The sequence below is a fragment of the Sminthopsis crassicaudata genome, chromosome 3, assembly GCF_048593235.1.
Source record: "Sminthopsis crassicaudata isolate SCR6 chromosome 3, ASM4859323v1, whole genome shotgun sequence".
NCBI classification, from domain to species: domain Eukaryota; kingdom Metazoa; phylum Chordata; class Mammalia; order Dasyuromorphia; family Dasyuridae; genus Sminthopsis; species Sminthopsis crassicaudata.
The window spans coordinates 316724158-316750961 of NC_133619.1; the positions used below are offsets into that span (position 1 = coordinate 316724158).

The 26804-nt window shown below is 34.2% G+C and overlaps 1 protein-coding gene across 2 annotated transcripts in view; it reads left to right on the forward strand.

Annotated features, from left to right (window-relative positions):
* Positions 1-11275, forward strand: part of NECTIN3 (nectin cell adhesion molecule 3) — a 182990-nt gene extending 171715 nt beyond the window's left edge. The window contains exons 8-9 of one of the 2 annotated variants that reach the window (XM_074301139.1): positions 850-912; positions 2536-11275. In XM_074301139.1, the coding sequence (XP_074157240.1) occupies positions 850-912; positions 2536-2715 (243 nt within the window). In that variant the 3' untranslated portion in view covers positions 2716-11275. The remainder of the gene's footprint in view (positions 1-849; positions 913-2535) is intronic. The other variant, XM_074301146.1, reaches the window with a different exon arrangement.
* The last annotated feature ends 15529 nt before the right edge of the window (positions 11276-26804 follow it).

Here is a 26804-nt window from a genome sequence, read left to right on the forward strand (position 1 = left end):
ACATATATTTATAGCAAGTAGTAAACAAATCAATTGGCCCTTTTATATTCAATCTTCTTTCCCCTGATATGTTATGCAAATGCTTGTTTTACTTCATGAATTAAAAATAAAATAAAGTTTTAAAAAAGAAAACCATTTATAGCTTTCGACTATTTATTGTGGGAATGGTTCTTATTCACACAATTGAAACAGATCCTTATTCCTCTTGGTATCGCTTGTCAAAGAAACTTACTATAAAGCTCCCCCCACAAATTAACTGTTTTCTAGCTGCATTGGTTTTGTTTGTACAAAACACTTGTAATTTTATAGTGTCAAAATTGTCCATTTTATCTTCTCAGATTCCCCCTATCCTTTATTTGGCCATGAAATCAGTCTATGTTATAGTTTTCTAGCTTATGTATTTATTTGAAAATTCTTATTATCTTGAGAGATGGTGTGAGATGTTACGTTGGTCTATTTCTAATTTCTGGCAAATTGCTTTACAGATTTCCCAGAAAGATTTTATTTAAGAGTGAGTCTTTATACCACAAGCTGGGGGTTTTGGACTTATCAAATATAATGTCCATTTGGTATTTTTTTTTTATGTTGTGCACCTAATTTCACTGATCAACCTCATTAAGTTTTAATCAATACCATATAATTTTGTTGATAACTACTTTAAGATCTAGTATTTCCAGTTGCTTTTTACTTTTTTCAATATTTCCTTTGAGATTTTTGTGAATTGAATAGATTTTAATAAGATTTAAAGTCAGTTCTTTTATATGTGATTCTTAATACTATATATGGATGTGTTTTGCAATAGTTCTATATTTGTGATAAAAGCAATTGTTTGTTGGTTTTATTTTACAGAAAGAACACTTTCCTTTGCAGAGTCAGTACAAAGAAAGAGAAATAGGCAGCTTTCAGCATACTGTAAGTAATAAGCTTATATTTTAGGTATGAATGTGGCTAGGGCACAGCTTTCATAGTAGTAAAGTGCTTTTTTAAGTCCATGAAGATTCTTTTTTTTTTCTTTTGTTCTTGTCTGTTGGAGTAAAATTTGATAAAATATTTATCATTTGTCCTTCCTTAGCAGTAGACATCATGTCCAATGAAATAAATAACTATTCAGAGGGAACATTACATGTTTATAATGTCTTAGACTAATATCTCTTTTTGTACAAACTATACTGCTGACCAGTAAAATATCACAATTCTCCAACACAAACCATTGTCTTTTAAATATTCAAATTACTTAATGTGTAAGGATGAAAACTAGAGAATAATAGGGCTTATACATGTGAATAAGTAAATGCAAGGAGAAAGAAATCCATTTTAAAATTGTTTTTGGACCCATGAATCCTTGCCTTCAATTGGAAGTTGGGAGACCCTGAGCTAGACACTATTTAAAATTATAAATAATATATTTTGTAATAGGTGTCAGTCATAAAAAAGCTAGAAAAAGACAAGGAGGAAATTTTAACTTTAAAGGAATTTTGTCGAAGTCTTTTTGAAGGAGGAAATGTGATCTGGCATTCCATTTCTTACACAGAGATTTTCTTGGAAATGGATAATGGAAAGACTGGAAAGAGCATATTATTTAGAGTTAAAAGACCTGGGTTCAAATCCTCTCTCTTTCATTAACTAGATATACAACACTGGCTAAGACACAGCTTTCCTGAGTCTTCATTTCTTCAGCTGTACGATGAAAACAGTATATTAAATGATTTTTTAAAACTCATTTGTAGTTCTATGGCCTTCCCATACACAACTCCCAAATTCAGTTAATTAGATTTTTAGGTTTTTTGTTTGTTTGAACTCCTAGAACTTGGTATGTCTGTTCCCAATATCAACCTATGAGACCTTGTTGGTAGAAACTCCTGAGCTTCACAAGTTTTATCTCTCTTGCTTTATCATACAATTAGTTGACTTTGGAAATGCCATTGTCTTTATTTTTAGATAAAATTTATATTTTTTAAACTGATGAAAATTCACTTTTTCTCTTTCCTCTCTCTTCCCTTCCCCTCTCCACCATAATTAAGAAAAGATAAAAAGAAAAAAAAAGTTTCAAACATGTATAGTCAAGCAAAACAATTTGTCCCATTAGCCATGTCAAAAAAAAAAAAAAAAGTCTCAGTCTACACTCTGAGTTCATCAACTCTTTGTCAGGAAGTAGGCTGCATAGTTCATCTTCAGCTCTATATTTTGTCATTCTGTTGACCAGAGTTCTAAAGTCTTCCATATAATGTTCTCAATGACATTTTCTTCAAATTCAGAAATCTGAATCTGGTCACATGCTAAATATCCCTAAGTTGTTTAATGTCTTGTATCCTAAAAATGACACCACTTTTGATGGGGTATCCCCCAAATTATCTCTGTTTAATACCCACCAGAGAATTGTAATTTACTCCTAGTGATTGGCACAAGAATTCCATTGGAATGAGTGTGGACGGGAAATAAGGAGATTGTACTGAGACTTATTCTTACTAAGGATCACCAAGAATTAGAAGGATGAAAGCAGCTTATGTTTAATATAAGCAATGTTTGGATTTTCAGACTGTGGTGAACGGCAGACAGTTTGACTATGAAGATGAACATCCAGAGGGGCAAGATGGGCTTCAACAGATGTATCCCCTTTGCCGTCAGACATGTTACAAAGACTGGAGCTGTGAGAAACACCAGCAAAGCTCAGATACTGTAAGGTCCTACGTCAACCCACAAGAACATTATGTGTGATTATGGGTTGTGGCTAAATGCTCATCCTATTACTGGAAAAAGAAAACACAAGCATGGATGTCTTACTCTGACTCTCGCAGGCAGGGCTGTACCAAGTGCATCTGGAGTTTGGATGAATGACTTACAGTTGATTGGCCAGCTTCTGGCCTTGAATAGATTTTTCTCAACTACTGACTGAATTTGAGTATAGCTCTATGTGTGTGTGTTTCATTAAAAAAAAAAAAAAAAAAAAAAAAAAAAAACTACTAACATTTGGCCTGCAATGGCATTTTCATTTAAAATTCCAGTGTGTGCCTGTGATAGCTGTTGTGAGTCTCCAGAAATAGAGCCCCAGCTGGCTGTGCTAGCCTCACTGGGTTTCAGCCCTGCCAGCCCATTCATCTGTAATTCAAACGTGCAGAAAATGAGTTTAGAATCCATTCTACTAATTATTTCTCTGGGATTTGTCTTTCTCCGACATGCTTAATAAAATTACAATACCTGTGTACAAATAGAGGCCCAAGGAAAGAGGCGTAATTTGCTCTCTGTGGGGAAAACAAAACTACTGATAAAGACAAAGAGAGAGACAGAGAGTCAGACAGAGACAGAGAGAGACAGAGACAGAGAGAGCAGCTTTCCAATTTAAAGCTAGTTGGAAGGCTTTAGCCCTTTGAGGCTGCTATATATGTTTATTTCTCTTCAGTCATAACTTTCTTTTCTTTTCTTTTTTTGTTTTGGAAGTAGTCCAGCTGGTAAATGTCTGAGGTCAGATTTGAACACTGCTCCACTGCCAGCTGTCCCTCAGCCACAACTCTGAAAAATTTTCCCTATAGAACATGACATAACTACTCAATTGCTGCTTTTTACACACTTTTAAAAAATCAATAATTAGGTGATTCCCTTTTGTCACTGTTCCTCTGAATTCTACAGATTCTCTAAATCCCTTCAGATCTTTCCCAAATATTAGGCTCTTGGTACTTATTCTAAACTGTGACTGCAGCATCTTTTTTTTCTGTTTCCCATGTTCACCCCTTACTACTGAAATCTGATCCAGTGAACGCACTTATACCACCCCCAGAAGACTGCCTAGGTTGTGCCCCCAGATCTCTGTATTTTAATTCATCTTTGCTTGTCTTCTATGTAACACTATTTCAGAACTGCCTACTGCATTTCTGTGCTACAGAGACACCTTTGAATTAGCACCTCACTTTGAGGTCTAGTGGAGAGTTTTAAAAACTGACAAAAGTCTACTTTTATATCATGTGTTCACATACCCCCAGCTCTAGCTTTTAATTTTCTTCAGCCAGAGAGCTTTGAAAGTCTGTCAGTAGTTTACCTGCTCAGCCAGAGCAAAGGTCATTGAATTTTCTACAAAAAATATTTGGACATCACTAAGAAAAATGATGGCATTGATTTGACCTGCTTTTCAACCAGTATATTATGTTACTTATGTCAAATGGTCAAAATTTCCTCATTCTCCTTCAATATCTCTAAATGAGAAGGGTAGAAGGTGGAAGTAGTGGTAACAATAGTGGAAGGAGGATGGAATTGAGTGTGTATGCAAAAGTACATATAAGTATTCACAAAAATACATGAAAGTTACTGAACAGCATTATGAAATGTTTCCTCTTTAGGGGGTGTTTAAAACTGTGTTCTTAGTCTGGATAGAATATGTGGTTCTGTCTGAGACAGAAGGTAGATGAGGTTAGTCTTATGGTCATTCATTAATGCAACGTGAATGAAAAGGAAAGCAAAGAATTGTGGAATTGCATGTTAAACCTCAGAAACTCCTAACCACAATTTTGTTATTTCTCTCTGCTCTGCATTATTCTCTGGACATTTATAAATTACATCTCAGTGGATTATGGGTGACTTGCCTTCATTAAATGCCTTTTCCCAGAGTAAACTATTCTAATAAGCATTTTGCCCTTTTTAAAGGTACATTTTCCCCCTAAAATATACCCAAAGATTTCTGCAGTTTGGGGCCCTAAGTGCTTAGGTCACATAAATTTTGTAATGGTGTTTCCTGGTATTTTCTATCTGTTTCTAAATATTGAACTGTACAGGAAGAAATATCCAAAAGGGATATTCAGCTTTACCCTCAACTGAGAAATGTCATCCAAAAATGATCTGCTGGTCCCTAAATTTGGGTCCCAGACAACTTGACGGTGTCCATTTAAATTTGGAAGTTTGGCTCTAAAAGGCCGGTGAGAGAGGCTTACAGAAGTAATCCCCTGCTGATATTAGATTACTCTTCCCATAACTGATTTACTAGGACACAGTGAAACTGGAATAAATCCCCAGAGCACTTACCCGCTTATGCTGGCAGTTTTGCATTTCCAGGGGAAGTGTGCAGACCCATCTTAAACACACATCCTTTATTGCTCATTTTGTAGGCAGCCCAGGCTCCAGGAGCAAATGCATTTGGTGGCTGTAATAGTAACTTACCAGCTGCTCAGCAAGTCCCGCTAAATGTAACTGCTTCAGAAGCTGGGATTGGCCAGATGTGCAAGAGATGAATTTGGATTTCTTCTTAAATGACAGTGACTTATTCTTTCTCAAAAAGCTTTTTTCCCTCTTTCTTTCTATATTTCTCATATTTGAAAATATCTTTAGTCTTATCAGTATAATATGGAAGTCTTAACTCTGATACTCTAGGAAAAGAATCAGATTTTTTCATGCTCTCTGCATGGTGCCTTGCACATAGTAGGTTCTCAATAAACATTTATTAAATAAATTCCTACATTAGGTTTCCCAGGTTTTATCTACCCAACGGAGGAGCTACTGAGTTTGAGATGTATTTCCTAAATCCCCTTTCATATTAAGGGATGTTTTTTGTTGTTTTTGTTTGCTTGTTTGTTTTTTACAAGCATAGTCTTTGCTAACCCTCTCTCATCAGTCTTTCTGTAGGTATCAGAGTTGTACACAATAGAATGTTCCCTCCGTGTCTTTTCTTAAGTGCTGGTTTGAAGTATATGTGTATATGTCTCATCAGGGTTTAAAATGTGTAACCTCAATCCCCATGAAAGTATGAATACAATTTGACTACTTTAAAAGAATATTTTATATCAATTTAGAAATATAACAGCAGCAGAACAAAATCATAATCACTTATATTCCAATTCAGTAATGCCCCCGCAACTTTTTTTATATTTTGAGTGACTGCATGACTGAATAATTTGGCAGTCCTTCTTGTGCTATATTTAAGTAATTAAAATCTGTCAGCTTGTTCCTATTCCATGATACAGTAGTAGCAATGTAAAAACAAATGAGGCAGCTAAGTGACAGAATGGACAAAGCATCAAATCTAGAGCTAGAAAGACCGGAGTTCAAATTCAGTAAGTCATTTAATCCTGTTTGCTTCAGTTTCCTCATCTGTAAAATAAACTGGAGAAGGAATTGAGGAAGCACTCTAGTATCTTTGCTAAGAAATCCCCAAAAGGGGTCACCAAGAGCCAGACATGACTAAAATAACAGAAACAACAAAAACAAATAGTGCAAAATGCTATTTTTGCTCTTGGATGAGTCTCCAGAAGTATAGTCCTATATAACTCTGCATGAGTCAGCTTACTTTGATCCTAATGTCCGAATCTCTTTGCCATTAAGTGCTATTCCAAAATAATCAGCATCTTTGTCACTTCATTATTTATTAAATTACTTATAACTTTTAAATACTAGCACTAAAATATGTGCATTTGTTAAAAAAAAACCAGTATTATAAATATCACTTATTATGTTTTTTATCCTCTGTCTTATTGTCCTTCAACAATCGTGACCACCAACTTTCCCCATATTTGGTTTTGGCTCTGTTCTGTTTTCCCTCAAATAATGTCTGCTATAGAAAAAGTACTAGCACTAGAATTACAGGCTGTTATTTAGTAATTTTTCAATTGTCTGACTCCTGGGGCAGGTCACTTACTTCACCTAGTCTTCAGTTTCTTCATCTGTAATATGAGGGTACTTGGACTAGATGATCTCTAATGCACCCTCTAGTTCTAGCTCTAAGATATTATGATTTGGTATCACTTTCTAAAGGTTAGTAACCTTAGTTTCTAACTCAGATATATTACCTGCAAGTAGAAACAAGAGGGGCAAAGAACGTAGCAGAATTAAAGAGAGGAGCCTCTTCCTCAATAGGTCAATAAGAGTAGTATATCTGACTTTTGAATTTGGTTTTTTTTTTGCTTTATAATACTCTCTAGCATGATTAATGTATTGTTATTCTTTAGGGTTTATTTTTGTTCCATAAATAAGATCATAAGATCATAGGATCATCATTATGTGACTACAAATAGGACCAAAATCTATAGAAGTCAGATGTTTCCTTCACTTAAAAATTACATATATGTATTCTCATTCAAATTAAAATTCATAGGTGTACAAATTCGTTATTACCAAAACTGATTCCATTATCTCTTAATGCTCTGCTTTTGGGGTATCAAGTGGAAATATCTTTTTTCTTGAATTTAAAACAGTTAAGGAATACCCAAAATGTTTATTAGCACAGAAGGGTATATATACATACACATACATATTCCTTTATCTCTGGCTTTTTATGCCTCTTCTTATATGTATGTGTGTATATATGTGGATAGATAGATAGATAGATAGATGCATACACCTGACATTATTGAACTGGACAACTGAAATGTTACAGTTTTCTAAAGGAGTTGACACTATCTTTGAGGAGTATAATAAAGGTATTGAAATGAAAATCTATCCCTTATGACCAGGAAAAAGGTACATATAATTCTAGGGCATTTTTCTCAGTATTTATGTTTTTAAAAAATTTCTTTATGTATCAATTTGTAGTTTTGTCTTGAAGAACCTTTTAGTATAACAGAGTTGTGAAAGTAACATTTTTAGATGTTCTCAAAACTACCTCTTTCAAGTTTTAAGGGATATTCCCAGATTCTCATTTTCATAGGTCAGTTAAGAAAGAATGTTGTTCATCCTATATACACATTCCATAATTTGATAAACTTCTAAAATATATCTCCTCAGCCTCCCCACCCTCATCTCAAACTGGAGAATCCCAACTATGGGAAGTCACTCTTCCTATAGAAGGCAAAGTATTTCTTGCATCCTTTTGTTGGATACTCTACTTTAGATCTTCTCCAGTTCCATTCTTTCCTTGCAGGCTGTGAGCCTGAGTTGCATCTTACCACATCCCTACTTTACATCTAAAACTTTTCTGAAAATAAGCTGCATTTTCTCCCATGGTTGCTCATTGAACTAGTGTCAATCAGGAAATAAAATAACTGTTAGATTCTTTTTCTTAGCTGTACCTGATTTCTCAGTGTTTATAATATTTTAAGTACAGTTTCCCAAAATGTACTGATGGTTAAACTTATTGACAAATAACTTAACCCTCAGTTTCTTCATCTGTAAAATGAGCTGAAGAAAAGAATGGCAAATTGTACCATTATCTTTGGCCAAGAAAACTCCAAATGGAGTCATAAAGAGTCAAACAAGTTTTATACCTGTTATGTGCTTGCCCCCTCCACAACTTACTTTTGCTTTTTTTACAGCTTAAAAAATTAAATTGTCTGTGGTCAAGTCTATTTTGTCTTCCAGATTTTACTCCATTAATGCTCTATACAATGTCCTCCCTCAGTTATCTAGATTTAAAACTTTATTTTAAATTTCATTGTTAACATTTGCATAATCTCTCATAGCAAAGTCTTCTTTGTAAAGATTATAGAAATTAAATCATAGAAAGACAATCTGTCCCCATGAAAAAGGAGTTAAAGGCTAATGAGTTTATACTTTGCTTACATGACTAAGTTCCTGAAAAACTCTTCATGAGGTCACTGTCACCTATGTTTAGTTCTCATTTGTATAATGAGTTTGACAATGGTAGGCAGTTGTTTTTTTTATAATATAGTGGTTTTACAAGAACTGACCAGTAAGTGTTATGAAAGCACTTTGTAAATATGGTGTTCAGGATAGGGGGAGTAGTTTGCAGACTGAAAAAATCCCCAGTGCTGAATGTCAAAAACCTCAAAGACCATCCAGTCCAATTTAAACCTCAAGAGCATCCTCTTCACACCACACTCAATAAGTGGTTGCCTAACATTCCCTTGAAAACTTCACTGAGAGTGAACCCACTACCTCCCAAGGCAGCCAATTTCCTTTTTTTATCTAGTTCTATTATTAGGCTTTTCAAAAACTATATCCTACTTAAATAGGATCATAGACCTAGAAGGAACTTTGATAGTTCTTTAATCAAAGTCTTTCATTTTACAAATGAAGAAGAGAAGGGGATGACTATTCATAAGATACCTATTATGTATCGATCATCTCATTTAATCTCATGACAACCCTTCAAGGTAGATCTTGTCATTATCCCCATTTAATAATTGATAAATTGAGGCAAGTAGAAGTTAAATGGCTTTCCTAGAATCACATAGCCATTAAGCGTCTGAGGCCAAAGTTGTCCTGACTCTGGTATCTATTCCAACCTTCTCATTTTATATCTGATAAAATTGAGTCCCACAGAGTTCAACTTAAGCAATTTCCTAAAGGTATTCCACATTAAAGGTAGTATTGGAACTCAAGTCCTGACTCTAGCATCAGTATAGCTTCTATTGTACCATCTTCTCTAGGCTGAACATTTCCATTTCTCTTAACTGCTCCTCTTATAATATATATCCAAGATTCCTTGTTATCCTCATCCCCTTCGGGAGAAAGTGTTAAAAGTTTGTCAATAGCCTTCCAGAAAAAGATACTAGATGTAGCTATTTCAGTTGTGGGTCTGACCAGAGCAGAAGAGTACAGTATAACTCTAACTTCCATTGTTCTGGATATGTCAATACAGTTCCCCAAGATCATATTTTTGTTTGTTTTTCTATGTATTAAAACATGTTAAATTTTTGATTTGTAAAAACCCACCAAAATATCCAACTATTTTTCTTATAAATTTTTGTCCATCAATGTATCTGTCATTATGTACTTAAACTCAACCTAAGTCAGATGTTTAGATTTGTCCTTTTCTAGGTCTTTGGAGTTCTTGAATTTTTCAAACTGTCCTTCATTTGCATGTCATTTTCATTTTTTCCAAGTAAAACTAGTGATTGATTCAAGAAATTTTTATAGAACAAAATCCTAGAACATTTATTCAGGCCAACATATATGCATTCATTACCATTGTTTGAATAGAAATTCTAATTGCTATCATAAAGCCCACATTTCTATATATCACATAAAAAATAGACTGAACAACTTTGTCAAATGCTTCTTAAAATCTAGGTGTTTTATTTCAGATTAATTTGTTGATCTAATAACATCATCCAAAAAATGAAAATATCCTTAATCTGTCCTTGATCAACCCATGTTCTTAGTGATCATCACTAACAAACTCTTCAGAAATGCTTCCTCAAACTTTGTCAAGAAAAAATCAAATTCATTGGCCTGTAGTAGAAAGAAAATACGGATTAAAATATCAGTACCATGAAAGGAAAGAAAGAAGAAGGAAGGAAGAAAAGGAGGGAGGGAAGGAGGGAGGAAGGAATGGAGGAAGAAAAAAGAAAGAAAGGAAGAAAAAAGAAAAAAAGAAACCTGGAGGGAGGGGAAGAGGAAAAAAGGAGGGAAGGATGAGAGATGGAGGGAGGAAGGAAGGAAGAAAAAGAGGATATGGGAGGAAGGGATCAAAGGAATGAGCCTATATATACAAGCAGAAAATGACAGTACTTATCCTCAAGGAGCTTGAAGTTTAATGGAGATACATTAAGACAATACACTGAAAAGAACCAAAAACTGGGGGCAGGGATTAAAGTCAAATCTATAAAGAACTTAGAAGAAAAGAAAATCTGGCCTATCTCTTCTTCAGTCTTTGTCCAAGCCCAACAAAACATTCTAAAAGGATTTTTATTATAAGCCTCTGCTTGGTTTGACATTTGTATTATTAAAATTCATTCTTACAGAGTTAAATTCTAGTGCTTTGCAAACTTTTATATATGATGTAAATGTGAACGTCAGTGATTTTCTGTACATCTTTTAAAAATCTAAATTTGTTGATGGATAGCCTGTACATTCAAACCAGTATCTTTAGACACTTAGCCCTTTTCTTTCTTATTACAAAAATTAGTGGTTTGCTTTTTTTTTATCAAAATTTTGTCTTTCAGGATTTCTTTCCCATCTTACAACCACTTTCCTTATAGAATCTCATGTATTTTTTTCAAAATGTATTATACCTTGTTTTAAAATACTAATTCTGCACTAATCTCTAACTTTGAGATAATCAAAAATAGTTTTTTATTTTAATGTATCTATAATAGTGTGTGTCATTTGTCATAAACAAGTATGTAAGTATTCTTTTTAAAATAAAAAGTGAAAAGTTAGCACAGAAAGGTAGGAAGGGTGAGAGAATAAGTGGACCTTCAACTGTGCAGAAAATGCTGAAGTGTGTCAAAGTTTAGATTTAATTATGAGATTTCATAATTGGACAGATGCTACATAGTTATTTGTAGATGGTACTTATTTTTAAGTTACCAGAAATTGACTTTTATTTTTGCACTCTTCTGAAGTGTATGGTTTGTTGACATGTTTTGAATAAACATATCCACTACCAAGTGACAAAGTTTTTCATTTTTTTATATATCTTCCTTCTAAATCAATCACATGACTTAAAGACAGTTACACTTATACATAACATACGACCTTGACTCAAAAAATGTAAGGGTTGTTTTTTTGTTGTTTTCTAAGCAAAACACTCTCACCTGAACCTTATTGAATAGGTACAATGAACAAGGCATCTTCCAGGAGAGAAGCTCTATAAACATACTATTCTTCAAAGGTTGTGTGTTTTTTCAAGTTTCAATTATGCTTTACAATATTTCTCCACATTCTGAAACAATTAAAAGATGTTTCAGGACACACAAGTGGTTATTTGAATTACTTGCCAAAATATCATTAATTTTGCTTAAAAATTATCACATTAGATACATCCCATCTAAGCTTGTTCACTAATCAAGAACTACCCTGAATGACTTCTACATAAATCCTCCAGGTAAGGAGTAATCTTTCCTCCACTCTCAGATAGTATCTCAAGATTGGGCACTTAAAGGGTTATTTTTTTTTCCAAATGATAATTAATTTTGCATGTGTTATGTAGATTATAGGTTTAGTAAGTAAGTAAGAGCCCAGCTCTAAGTGGCAATCTGCAAGTAATCACCATACATCACACACACACACATCCTCCAGGGTTGGGAGGGGAAGTACCACAATAATACAAACAATATGAAACAATCCCCAAAATGCTTCTGGGGGCTACTACAGATTGGAGTTAGGGGGTACCAGTCCAGCAGGTCAGAGAAGAGCTCACCTGGAGCACAGCCCTCAATCAGCAATCTAGCAACTTCATTCTTAATTACTCTTGTCAAATAAATGTGAAAAGAAAGTATTTCTGAGATGCTGAAGACAGACTTCAATTGCTACCAGGATCTTTCAAATTTTTGTACACTGGAACAAATTCACGTTGCTCAATCCTAGTTATAGCTCTGGTAGGGACTATGTTTTATTCATCTTAGTATCATCTCCAAGGCCTTGCACATGGCAAATGTTTACTAAATGTTTGCATATACAAATTAAATTATTTGGTACACAGCTTTGTTCTCTACTGCATTGTAGAAAGCAGGAACTCTGGAGAAGTATACTTGAAACAAGGTGTTAACTCAGTGGAATTGATGAGATGATGGTTCTCTAGTTCACACATATTCAGTATGCTTTAATGATGTAATTACAATAAGGTATATAAGGGCTGAGAAGGTGGCTCTCCTGCCTCCTCCACTAAGACCAAGGATTCTGGCTAATCCTCCAGAGAACTGGTCTGGACATTACACTCCATGTAGTACCAAAATAAAGAACAATGAAGTCTCTGCCTCCAAAATTCTAACAGACCAAGTGAGGAGATCAAATAAAGTGTAGATTTATTTACATATCTTATCAGATATGTCCTCCTTCCTTTTATTTGTAAAACCATCACTCTTCTTGCTTTCTCTTTCCTGGACTGTTACAATAGCTTTTTAAGAGTCTGCTTGCCTTAAATATATTTTCACTTTACTCCATCCTCCAAATTAAGACCTAAATGATATATTTAAAGTTAGGTGTAGAGCAGCTAGGTGGTGCAAGGCAGCTAGGGGATACAGTGGATACAGCAATGGGTTTGGTATCAGGAACAGATTCAGTCTCAATTACTATCTGTGTGACCCTGGGCAAGTCACTGAATCCTGTTTGCCTCAGTTTCCTTGTATGCAAAATAAGCTGGAAAAGGAAATAATAAATCTCTCCTATATTTTTACCAAGAAAACCCCCAAAGGGGGGTTGTTATTCATTCTCATTTTTGAATTGGACCAATGATATCAGGATGCTGATTCCCTGACTGGTAAGTGAATTCGATCAGCTTCTCCTCCAGAGTCATCAGAGTTTCATGGCAAGATATCAATCAGGGCAACTGACTGAAAATAACTGACCAACAATTTGAGGTATGATTTTGTCACTAACCTCCATCCTTAAACTACCAGTGATACCTCTAGCATCAAATATAAATTCCTATGGCATTAACAGTTTTTAAATCCTGGGCTTGTCCTCTCATTATAGCTTTCTAACACATGACTTCCTTTCCTAAGCCAGCCTTATTGCCTTCCTTGCGTTTCTTCACATATAGCAATGCTGTCTCTGAGCCTTTATCCCAGCTATTTGTTATCCTCATGGCTTCCTTTTAGACAACTCCTGGAGCAGGAGATCTTTCCTGCTCACAACCAGTTCCTAGTGTCTCTCTTATACATATAGTTCTCCCCTCTTGGAATGAACGACATTCCATGAGAACAAGTATTATTATTTTTCCTTTTTATTCCCAGCACTTAACATAACTCAGCATATGTGTTTTTAAATTATGTTTCATACATTCTTTTTCTAGCCTTCTCTGTTTCCTCTGCTTTGCGGCAGCTCTTTTTCTTTACCCCTTACCCCCTGAGAACGTCTGCTTGGGCCAAGTTTCTCTCTCCCCCTGCCCTTGTGAGAAGTCAGCTGCTGAACAGCCCATTCTCCACAGTGGTGCTATGACCTGCAGAGATTCTGACAGGTGACTACCTCAGCATTTTGGCAGCATCAGGTCCCCCCCCCTCTCCCCGATCCCCAGGTGTTCATTCCTAACTACCCATTCCAAGACACAGAAGCCAAGTTCATCAGGGGTTGAGGCTGTTCTGGGGAGGTGGCTGTTCTGGAGAAGGGATTGGAGCTCTGTTTAGGAGAATCATCATTGGTTATGCTGGAAACCCCCCTGAATCACAGCTTTCCCTCTGCCACCCTGGGCTTTGCCCTGTCTGAAGTCTGATGGTGATGGAACCATTTTTATCCCCTGATGTTTCTGAATGTTCTTCCTTATCTTTCTGAGCCTTTTATGTTTTTTTTTTTCAGCCTGTGTGTACCTCCCTCTTCATCTTAGCAGACAGTCCTGGGAAAAGCCATAGGCTCAGGGTTTGAGAGAGGCAAGACAAATATATATACTACATTGATAAGCTAAAATAATTATTTTTAATAGGCTGATTCATAACTAAACCTACATATATAGCTATATCAATATAATAAATATTTATTTAGTAATGGGTGATTTGGGGTGGGGGGAGAAGAATAAAGCATGGTTCCTATCCTCAAAGGTGCTTATAATCATTAAATATCACTATATACACAATATATACATGTATACACACATAATCATTAACACTATAGTGTTGAATATAAATATAAGAAGAAATCTGCATTTAATCTGAGACAATTTCCTGTATGAGGTAGGATTATTATTGTGTGTCCTTCGTTCTTAAGAAGGACCATGACATATGAGAGATAATACCATGATATACAAATGAATTGGATTTAAGTGAGAGATGGCTGTGCAGTCACCTGCCTCCCTTTCCCCTCCATCTGGGTCTAGGGGCCAGATATAGATCAGGAGGACTGGAGATGGCTCTGTATAAGAAGAATTTTGTAGAACTGATGAGAAAAAACCTAGTGAACAAATGGAAACATGTCAATATATATGTCATGGTCCATGCCAGGGTCCAGACATAGACAGTGATTAAAAGGTAACCTATCTATGCATAGGGAATAGAGGACTATTAGTATGAGGTCATTGATGAAGCACTCTCGAGTAAAGAAATGCCAGTTTTTGTAAAACAGGTCTGTGTCTTATATTTGAATAGTGAGGTTTCAGAGAGGTTTCAGAGAGGTTTCACAGAATTACAGATTCTTACCTCCTCTTAGCTCTGTGTAGGAAAGAAAAGAAGTATCAGAAAAAGAAAGATTGTATTTCTTGAACAAACAAGTATTTATTACATACTTTAGCTTTTTAAAGTCTCTCTGGAAGGAAATACATCTTTCCAATTAGTGTCAGTTTATACCCCTGGTATATGGACACTTAAGTCCTTGTACTTCCAATTTTCAGCTGCTTTTTCAGGCAGAAAATTTCCAAATGGTGCTGACTAGACCCACTATGAAATTTATGGCAGAGAAATCCTTTTATATCTCCTTAATTAATTCACTATCCTATTCACCACAGTAGCTTTTCCAAATATCCTCATCCCTCTTCAAACTTCCCTATCCCTACCCTTTTCTACCCTCTCAGCTAGGACTCTCTCCTCATGCTTTACAGAAAAAATTGAGGTCATTCACTAAGCATTTTCTTCTCCCCTAATCCTCAACTCATATTTCCAGATTCCTTCTGCCATTCTCTGCTGTCACTTCTGTCCCATATGATGAGGCAGTCTTTCTCTATGCCAAGGCAAACTTCTCTATATACAAAAAAGATTTTATTCTATTCCATCTTTTCTAATAGATTGTCTCCTCTATCATCCTCACTATCACTTGTCTTAAATTTCTCTTCCCTGACCAAGTCTATGGGCTTCTTCCATGCTGCCTACAAATTTGCCCATGTGTCCCCTATCCTCAAAAAATCTTCATTTAACTCCATTTCCACCACTATGATTTTGAGCTCCTGATTTTGGATTTGTCATGATGTTAGCCAGACTGTTGATTGGAGAAAAAGCTCTTGGGAAACTAGGTCTTGTGTCCTCCCCCCTTCATAAAGATGGCTAACAGTGTGACTATATTCTATCTCTGTGGGGAGTCCCATCATCATAATTCTACTGGCTGTAATGAACTATCAATCTTTTCTCTGTGATTATTCCCTGACTCCCCAGAAAGAAGTTTGATCTTAATCCTCCTAACTCCCTCCAAAGAACAAATAAACAAAAACAAAGGCTGAGGTAGAAATTGAAACCTTCTTATCCAGCTCTCCTCTTCCGAGTTTTGCTCATTCATTACCTGCACCTTAGCCTTTATTGATTTGAGAGGGGGGAAAAAAAGAAACCATTTGATATAGTAGAACATAATGCAGGTCAAATCAGTTATCCCCTATGCATACATTAAGATCATACAAGATTCTAAGATATGACTAAGGAACTAACTTCTTTCTATGAAAATTCTACTAAAATGTACATTTTGAGAAATATGTTATTAAATCTGCCTTCTGAAAATACTGGTTTGTGGAAGAAGAATTAGGATAAAGTGGCAGTTGTCAATAGCTGAGAAATCTCAGTTATTTCATCTGTAAAATGAATATTAGGCCCTCCTCTTCTAACTCTAAAGCATAATTCTGAATTTTGTAACAAATCCTAACTTTCTGCTGTATTGGCACAAAGTAAACCAGACTATTAGACAAGTATCTGAACTGATTTCAACAAACATGCTTCTCTTGAAGGTAACTGTGGAATTTATTGCCTGAATCAAGTCAATAACTCAAAAAGCATTTATTAAAAGCCTACAGTGGACATAGATTGGTTACCTATGTGGATGAAATTTATCAGGCCTATAGAGATTATTTCCTAAATGACTAAAAAAACAGAACATTTTGTAGAAACAATGAATTCTATCTGAAAATAAAGCTCCTTCATTCTTAGATTTCCCAATACATAAACTTTATAACCTGTTGAAGACAATTTGTTGTTGTTCAGTCATGTCTGATGCTTCAGGACCCCATTTTGAGTTTTCTTTTCAAAGATACTGGCATGACTCATAAGTTTCCAATGAGCAATTCAGGTCATCAGGTCATATCTTACTAGTTATTCAGTGTATTCTAAATTTTTTGGAACCAACAATATGTTAGATATTATCAAGTGTTTCCTTGCAGTTATCCTATAGTGATTAAATTTCTCTTCCTTAAGGTGAACACTTCTGTTTTGATATTTATATAGGGTTCTCACTATTGTTTTTCAGTCATGCTGTCATGCCCCATATGGGGATTTCTTTTTTTTTTTTTATTTAGAATTTTTTTCCACAGTATATATGCATGAATAATTTTTTTATAATATTATCCCTTGTATTCATTTTTCCAAATTATCCCCCCTCCCTCCACTCTCTCCCCCTGATGACAGGCAATCCCATACATTTTACATGTGTTACAGTATAACCTAGATACAATATCTGTGTGTAAATCCCATTTTCTTGTTGCACATTAAGTATTAGAGTCCGAAGGTATAAGTAACGTGGGTAGATAGACAGTAGTGCTAACAATTTACATTCACTTCCCAGTGTTCCTTCTCTGGGTGTAGTTATTTCTGTCCATCATTGATCAACTGGAAGTGAGTTGGATCTTCTTTATGTTGAAGATATCCACTTCCATCAGAATACCTCTTCATACAGCATTGAAGTGTACAGCGATCTTCTGGTTCTGTTCATTAAACTCAGCATCAGTTGATGTAAGTCTCTCCAAGCCTCTCTGTATTCCTCCTGCTGGTAATTTCTTACAGAGCAATAATATTCCATAACCTTCATATACCATAATTTACCCAACCATTCTCCAATTGATGGACATCCATTCATCTTCCAGTTTCTAGCTACAACAAAAAGAGCTGCCACAAACATTTTGGCACATACAGGTCCCTTTCCGCTCTTTAGCATTTCTTTGGGCTATAAGCCCAATAGCAGCAATGCTGGGTCAAAGGGTATGCACAGTTTGATAACTTTTTGGGCATAGTTCCAAATTGCTCTCCAAATTGGCTGGATTCTTTCACAACTCCACCAACAATGTATCAGTGTCCCAGTTTTCCCACATCCCCTCCAACATTCATCATTATTTGTTCCTGTCATCTTAGCCAATCTGACAAGTGTGTAGTGGTATCTCAGAGTTGTCTTAATTTGCATTTCTCTGATCAGTAGTGATTTGGAACACTCTTTCATATGAGTGGATATAGTTTAAATTTCATCATCTGAGAATTGTCTGTTCATATCCTTTGACCATTTATGAATTGGAGAATGGTTTGTTTTCTTATAAATTAGGGTCAGTTCTCTATATATTTTGGAAATGAGACCTTTGTCAGAACCTTTAACTTTAAAAATATTTTCCCAATTTGTTACTTCCCTTCTAGTCTTGTTTGCATTAGTATTGTTTGTAAAGAAACTTTTTAGTTTGATGTAATCAAAATCTTCTATTTTGTGATCAATAATGATCTCTAGTTCTCCTCTGGTCATAAATTCCTTCCTCCTCCACAGGCCTGAGAGGGAGACTATTTTATTTTTCTCTAATCTATTTATTATCTCATTCTTTATGCCTAAATCATGGACCCATTTTAATCTTATCTTGGTATATGGTGTTAAATATGGATCCATATGGGGATTTCTTGGAAAAGATACTGAGGTGATTTGCATTTTCCTCACCAGATCATTCTACAGATGAAGAAACTGAGACAAAGACTTAAGCAACTTGCTCATGATCACATAGCAGTAAATGTCTGAGGTCAGATTTAAAGTCAAGAAGATGAATCTTCCTGATTCCAGACTGACTGCTTTATCAGCTGGACTACATAGCTACCCCTAGTGTTATCACCACCCTTATTCATAGTATAAAAATAATCCAGGAATGCAAAACTGAGTCAAAGCCTTTACAATAACCAGCAACAGCAACAAAAAGTATAAGTGCTTTTGGGCATCTTGTACAATAATACCTAAATGGATGATAGATTGCTCTTAACACTTCTGGGAGTTTAGGGCTGAAATCTGCAGTGAGATGCAGAATAAGAAAGTTAGTATAGGGTACAGCACCTGTAATTTTCTGGCACTACTGACAAAGCTGTCTATGCTAAAGACCCATCACCTTCTCAATCCCTTATCTCTTACCCAAGGCCTTAAAAGTCTTAAAGGATTTTATAAGTTTATCTGAGATAAAAAGAAAGAATGAGATTATAGTTACTTGGAAATGGTTTTTATAATTGTTTTGTTTTACTGGTTAAATGTTGTCTTTTACTTGAATTGAAAAGTTTGCCAACTGAACATATAAGCTAGATTGACTTCAGAAATGTCAGTTTGAAATCTGTGTAAAGGAGAACTGAACCATATGAAATGAATTACCATCCAAAATGCCTCCATGATTTGAACCTCATCTGTATAAAACCACAGATGTGAAGAACATGGGTTGCAATAGAGAAGGAAAGTAGATTTTTCAAAATCTTGTTACAAATAGTACCATAAAATAAAATCAAAGGTTTATTTTTTTTAAAGAAACAGATAAAGTCACCAGACATATCTTATTAAGAGGACTCTTTTTACCTCCTATGTTTCTCTTTGTAATAAAACTCTCTCTTTTTTAAAGTCTTAAATGTCTTTAACCATTCAAAAATCCTGTGTTGGTGTCTTATTGTGGCATGATGACCATTGAACTCTCAGAGGCTATAGTAGTATAGCACAATCACTGATACACTCTTCTACCTTGCAAAGTCTCTAAACATGATATCTATTATAGATTTTTTCTAAAGAAAAGAGTGAATAAGGATGAAAAGGCTTATTACCAAAAAGTTGGTCATTAAGTGATGAGTTCTTTGATCATGGTTACCAAATGTTTTTAAACATTTTAAATATTGTTCAGCAAAAAGGATATTGATTACCAACTTATCATATTTGAGGCAATGCTGAATTTGTCCTGCATTACTTCAAAGATATTAGAATTTTTAAAGTATATCTTAGAATTTCCATATCCCTCAGTCCCCTCTGCCACCAATCTATATCAGGCCCTAAAGCCTGTTTTATATCAAGCCTTATGTTGCTCTTCCTGCCTTCAGACTCTGCCTTTCCAAAGCATCCTGCCAAAGAACTTTTTCTCCAATACTTCTTTCATTATGCCATTCCCTTTTTTCATAAACCTATCATAATTCCCGAGAGCCTACTCAGTCAGTCTGCTTCTACTTTATCTATCCAACTTTATGTTCTACTTTTCCCTAACAAGAACATTATGCTTCATTCTCCACCCAATTTACAAAAAAAAAAAAAAAAAAAAAAAAACCTAATCATGTTCTTTCCCCATACTATTCTACCTTCTGAAAAATGCCTTTTCTTCTTCAATCAAAAGCTTTTCTAGTTACCAATTCTACAAAGTTTTTCCTATTTTCTGCTCTTCAAATGGATATTACAATGTTCTGATCTAACAACATTCATGACCCCCTGTTTTGTTTTGTTTTGTTTTCCTTTGATCATATGCTGTTTTACTGGGAAAAGGATAGGAAGTAGATCTGTGATTCCACTGATATAAGGAATTATTAGATTAGGAATCTCCCTCTACCAATTCAAACCTGCAACTATTCTGAAACCTTGAGGTTTAGAGTTTGCCCAGCACACTGAGAGAGTGAATGACTTGCTCATGATCATACAGTAAACATATGTCAGGAATGGAATATGAACCCAAACTTTCTTGGCTTCAAGGCTGGTGTTTTATCCACTTTGCTGCACTGTTTTGCATATTGTTTTATGCTGTTACTTGTTTATTTGATTTAAAAGTAATAGCAAAGGATGGTGAAAAATATGTTGGAAAATAAAATTCAAAATTAACAAATGAAGGAGACCAAAGGTTTTCACTTTTTTAAGAAATTTCATAGGGACAGCAAGGTAGCACTGTGGAAGACTTTTTTTTTCCTAAATTCAAATTCAGGCTCAGACAGTAGTTGTATGACTTCTGGCAAGTCATTTACCTCAGTTTTTTCAGTTTTCTTACCTATAAAATGGACTGGAGAAGAAAATAGCAAACCATTCCAGTATCTTTGCCAAGAAAATCCCAAACAAGGTTACAAAGAATCAGACATGATTGAAAAAACTGAACAACAAGACAAAACTTCATACTTGCATACTAAGAATACATTTCTTTAGAAGAAAACTGAAAGTCACTAGAATGTATAGAACATAAAAAACAAAAACAAAAACGAAATTGCTCTTAACAAGTCAGAAATGTCTGGTTACCAACACGAGAGCTATTTCAGAATCAGTTCTCTTTCTCTGTCTCTGTTTGTATATGTGTATACATGTGTATGTATATGTAACTCAACAGCTAATAAGATAGAATATAAAAATCAACACCAGAAAAAAAATAAAGCTAAGATACTAAATGTAATTAAAATAACTCTGATCTGGTTATAAAAATAACTGATACTGTAAAATGGTAAATGGATTAATATAAAGAAACTCAATTTGATTTTCATTATGTTTTGGAGATTTTTAACTCATGCAAATAAGACTCCTCATAACAAGCAGGTTAATGCATCCAGAAACTAGTATGCTGACTTCCCAGGGCAAGTAGATGAAACATGATTGAGAGGCTCCCAAGTTTTGTCAAATTCATGTTCATTATTTATTGATAGGAATGATTAATTCTGGGAAAGGAATAACAATTTATAGTATAATTATTATTTTATTTTATATTATTTATTTGCATTTTTTATGTAATTGTGACTTGTCCAGGATTGCAGAGTTGGTAAATCTCTGAGGTTGAATTTTAACTCGGGTCCTCTTGATTCAGAGCTACACTCTATCCATCATACTACCTAGCTGCCCCCATAGTTGTTATTTTCATCTGTGGTGTCAATCAAAGATATAGCTTTTTGGTTTTTTTTTTTTTTTTTTTTTTTTTTTTTTTTTCAAAATAACCCACTAGGTAAGAAGATGATATCTGATAAAAGGATTTAGATTTGTAGACTACAATTAAAAAAGAGATGATGGACTTTTGACAAAGGGTATACTATTTGCAGTGTGGCTTTATAAAATATATTTCCTTAGACTTATAGTTCTAATTAAAAATGCTTGAAATTGAAAGTAGGAGGGAAGGGAGAAAACTATCTACAGGTTTTCTGTCTACCAAGCTAGTTATTTGAGATAGCTTCCATACAAGAAGAATAAAATAGAGATTCTCAGAAATTTATGGGATACCACACATTTAAGAAATAAGCCAACAATAAAACAAGTGCATTGAATAGGGATAACAAACCAAACTAACTAGCAAAACTGGATAAGGAGGCTAATTTGACTTCCTAAATATCACTAAGATTTGGTGAAATAGATTTTATGACTGTAATACAACTCTGGAAGATTCTGACTTATCCAAATGAAACGAAGAGAAAGAGATAAAGAGTGAGCATAATAGCTTTGTATATTAGACAGATATATGTGAGTAAGGAAATCTAGAATCAAGAAGAGGTAAACATGGTGATGAATATTTGAATAAAGAATAGGATAAACAGAAGCATTGGGGAGTAATACAGATTATCTGAACACAAGGAGAAAATAGATGAAGAATTAAGGAAAGAGATAAAAATACTTAGAAAAGGGGCATAATATTGTAGTAATAGAAAATCCAATAGTACAGTAACTAATCTCTCTCTGTATATATCTCTGACTCTGTCTCTTTCTGTTTCTCTCTCTGTCTCTGACAGTCTGTCAGTCTCTCTGTTGCTTTCTGTCATTCTGTCTGTATCTCTCTCTTCCCACAAAATAAGAGCATCTACTACATTTTTGATTTATGAAAATGATAATATTAATACTTGTAAAAATGGAAGAAGTGATGAGAGACTTTATCTAAACCTGATTTTTCCAACAAAGAGCAACTAAACACTAAAATAGAAATTATGCAAATATTAAGAGAGAGTGAGCAGTGTTGAGTGTGGAGTGGGAACCAGAGATGATAGAAAATGAAGAGAAAGTTGGGTATCATCTATAATGATATTTAAATATGAAGAGAATCAACTTCAAAAAATAAATAGGATCCAATGGCCTAAAATCTTCAAGGGAATTTTTTGGGATACAATATTTTCAATAATGAAATATTGAAACCACAAGAAATAATAATTCTGATGAGTAAGAAATAAGAGAGTTTTTTTTTTTAAGAAACCAATGAGCATGCACAGGAAACTCATCAATCAACTTGAGTTTCATATGGAAGATACAAATGTTAGAAACAAGAGCATAAGCAAAATAACTGTATGGACATGTATACATATATTGTATTTAACATATACTTTAACAAGTATTGGTCTACCTGCCATCTGGGGGAGGGGGGAAAGGGAAGGAGGGGAAAAATTGGAACAAAAGGTTTTGCAACTGTCAGTGCTGAAAAATTACCCATACATATATCTTGTAAATAAAAAGCTATAATAAAAAAAGAAACAAGAGCATATATTAAAGAACAGATATATTAGTTTGCCAAAGTCTTGTCACAATAGCATTAAAAGACTAAAGCTTAAAATAAGCTAGAAAATAGTAATAAGTGTTATGGATAATAAAAAGAATATTAAAAAAATTAATTGGAGATAGAACTACTGATTGACAAGAATAGGAAAATAATAATGGAGGACAGACAGAAGGCAGAACTCCAAATATTTTTTCACTTCTATTTTCTTTGGGGGAAGTGAATTAATTTTGGACTGGAAAAGATAGAACAAAAATTACTCTTAGCTAAAACCCAAGATAAGAAAGGTGCTTAAAAAGAACCCCTAGCTACCTTTGATGAGTTCAGATCTCAAAGCTTTAACTACTTCTCAGGGTTTTGAAAGAACTGGTGAATATGAAAGGTTGGAAAAAAGAGAGGAGATGCCATGGGACCGAAGAACTCTGTTGCCCTGATTTAAGAAAAAATGGAAGTAAGTTTATAAACAATAGGATGGCAAGCTTGGTTTTGATTCTGGGCATATTTCTAGAACATATTATAAAAATGATTACAAATAGACAACATGATTTCATCGTTAAATGGTCATGCCAGACTAAACTTATTTCCTCTTTCTATAGTATAAACAGGTTGGCAGATCAAGCTAACAGTAGAGATGTAGTTTGCTTATATTACTGCAAAGCATTTGACAAAACCTCTCATACAATTCTTGGGGATGAGATATAAAAATGTGATCTAGACAATAGGAAAATTCAGTATAAAACTTCTCCTACTGTTTTTGTGGTAGGAGAAGTAAGAAGCTCAGCAATAGTATGGTTGAGTAGGTTTAGAATTGGTAGAGAAGCCAGACAGAAAAAGTAGTTAGTAATGGTTAAATATCAACTTGAAAGGAGGTAATTTGAATTGTGCCCTAGTGTGCCAGAACCTCTGGTGTTTAAATGATCTATTAATTATTTGAACAAAGGCATAGATTTATTTCAGATGACAAGAAGTTGAAAGGGATCATTAGCATGTGGTATAATAAAATTTAGTTACAAAGAGTTATTGATGGGTTAAAACAATGAAATATAATAAGGACAAATAGTCCTTTCATTTGGGTTTAAAAATCTACAAGTGCAAATAATGGAGATGTTAGTTACACTGTGATAATTCATATGAAAAAAATCTGGGGATTACAAAGTCAGTGTCATATGGTCATCAAAAACCTAATGCAATCTTTGTATTAAGAGAGGAATTGTGTCCCCACATATCAGTTCTGTGCAAAAACTGGTTCATACTTGCATTCAAAAGCCATTTGTTACATTTTCACTCTGAGTATTTACACTTTGAAATTGGCAAATGCTACAAATTAGAGCTTGGTTTATTACTTTGTTGGTTGCCTAAAATTAGGAAAGTGATGGAGCAAACATCAATAACATAGATTAAACTTCATACTGTGCCATTCATACATTGTTAAACATTTACCAAAACCTCCAGTTAATAGTTTCTTTGACTCAGTTTGACCACAATTAGGAGTATTATGTTCTGTTGTGGAAATCACATATTATGCAGGTCATTGATAAATCAAAGGAACATCCATAACAGAAATTCTTAACTGGGGGAATATGTGAACTCAATGAGGAAAAAATGTATTTGCATTTTTACTAATCTCTAACTGAAAATTTAAAATATTCTTTTTTAAAATGAAGAAAATTATTATTCTAAGAAAGAGTGAATAAACTTTATCACATTGCTAAAAGTTGTCCCTCATAAACTGCATATGCATGTGCAAAATGTACATTCACACACACTCACACACATACACACACACACAAATGAGATTTTCATTCAGATAGTAGTTGGTTAGGATGACCTCTGATTGATATGCCTTCCAAACTTATAATTCCTTGCCAAGTGGAAAGATTTGAAAGGCAAGCAAACACATAAACAAGCCAAAACTTGTTTAGAATACAAACTCATTTGCAAGACTTTGCAAAGGAAGGTGACAGAGCATTTCAATCAGGATTTTTTCCTCACAAAAAGTCCCACACAAAAGTGTAGGGGAAAATGAGTATGCAGAAACTGTGGAAAGAAATTCTAATAATTCATATCATAAAGGGACCATTTGTGAGTCAAACCATAAGAAGGAAATAAGAAAAAGCAGAGATAGCGCACATGAAATGAAACTGATTATGAACAATTGAACCAGCTTCAGTATACATGGCAGCTCCATGGCATCATAGAGTCCAAAATGCTGATCCTGGAGTCAGGAAGACTGACTTGCCTCAGCTGTGTGACCTTGAGCAAGTCATTTAATCCTGTTTGTCTCAGTTTCCTCATCTGTAAAATGAACTAGAAAAGGAAATGACAAACAATTTTAATTATCAAGACAGTTTAGATTAGAAGATTCCCAAAGAATTGAAAATGGTACAGATAGTTTTATAACAATAAAAATTACCAAGAAAACTTCAGAAGCTACTAACTTAAAGATTTTTGTTCCCCACATTAGAAAGTATTTATTAGAATAGTCTATGCACAGATTGAGTATCCTTATTAATATGAGAAAGAATTATCCATTTTTAAACATAATTTTTATAAAACAGCCACATAGCTGACTAAAAAGCAAAGAGATCTTCATGTATTTCTGGATTGGCCAAAAAAAAAAAAAACCAAAACCTCTTTATTTGGTAAAGCAAAGGAGTCAACTTAAAGTTACTCCTTTGACAAAGTACCTCTGATGCTTATGCTAAAAGATCACAAAAAATTCCTTTGTTTCAAATATGAATGTCAAATAAGTCATGGAGAAAAATGACACATATAATTAAGAAAATTGTTCACTAGTTTTATGAATTTATCATGTGATTTACTGAAGGGGGAAAGGAAACAAACATTTTTATAGCGCCTATTATATACCAGACATTGTGCTAGGCACTTTATGAATATTCTCTCATTTGATTCTCACAATAACTTTTTTGAGGTAGGTTCTCAGAAACTCGGATCTTCCAGGTCAGTCCAATGCATATATATATATATAAATATATATATATATATATAAAATAAAAGATTTAAAAAGTGAAAAAATAATTGGCCCCAGAAAAGTAAATATATATTTACTTTTCTGGGGCCAATTATTTTTTCACTTTTTAAATCTTTTATTTTATTTTTATTAACAAGCATTTATTTTCTCTTTCCTATCTTTCTTCCCATTACATATAACATAAATAATTTATTAAACACACACACACACAAACACAGAGTCAAGCAAAACAAATTCCCACATTATCCATGTTGTTTTTATCCAATAGAATATAAGCTTCCTGAGAGCACAGAATAATTCATTTCTGTCTTTGTATCCCTAGCACTTAGCACGTTGTCTGACATGATATTTAATAAATTCTTGTGAAATGAATGGATAGGCTATAGGCTATCTTTGATCTATATGCTAAGACAGAGAGAGACAGAGACAGAAACAAAAAAAAAAAAAGACAGAGAGATAGAGAGATGGAAAGACAGAGAGACAGAGACAGACAGGGGTATAAACATAGTCTATATACATATACATACATGCATAAATACATTTACACACATATTCCCTTTACACCTTAGAACAATGTTAGCCCTATGATTCTCAGTAAATATTTGTTAAATTAAAATGAATTGT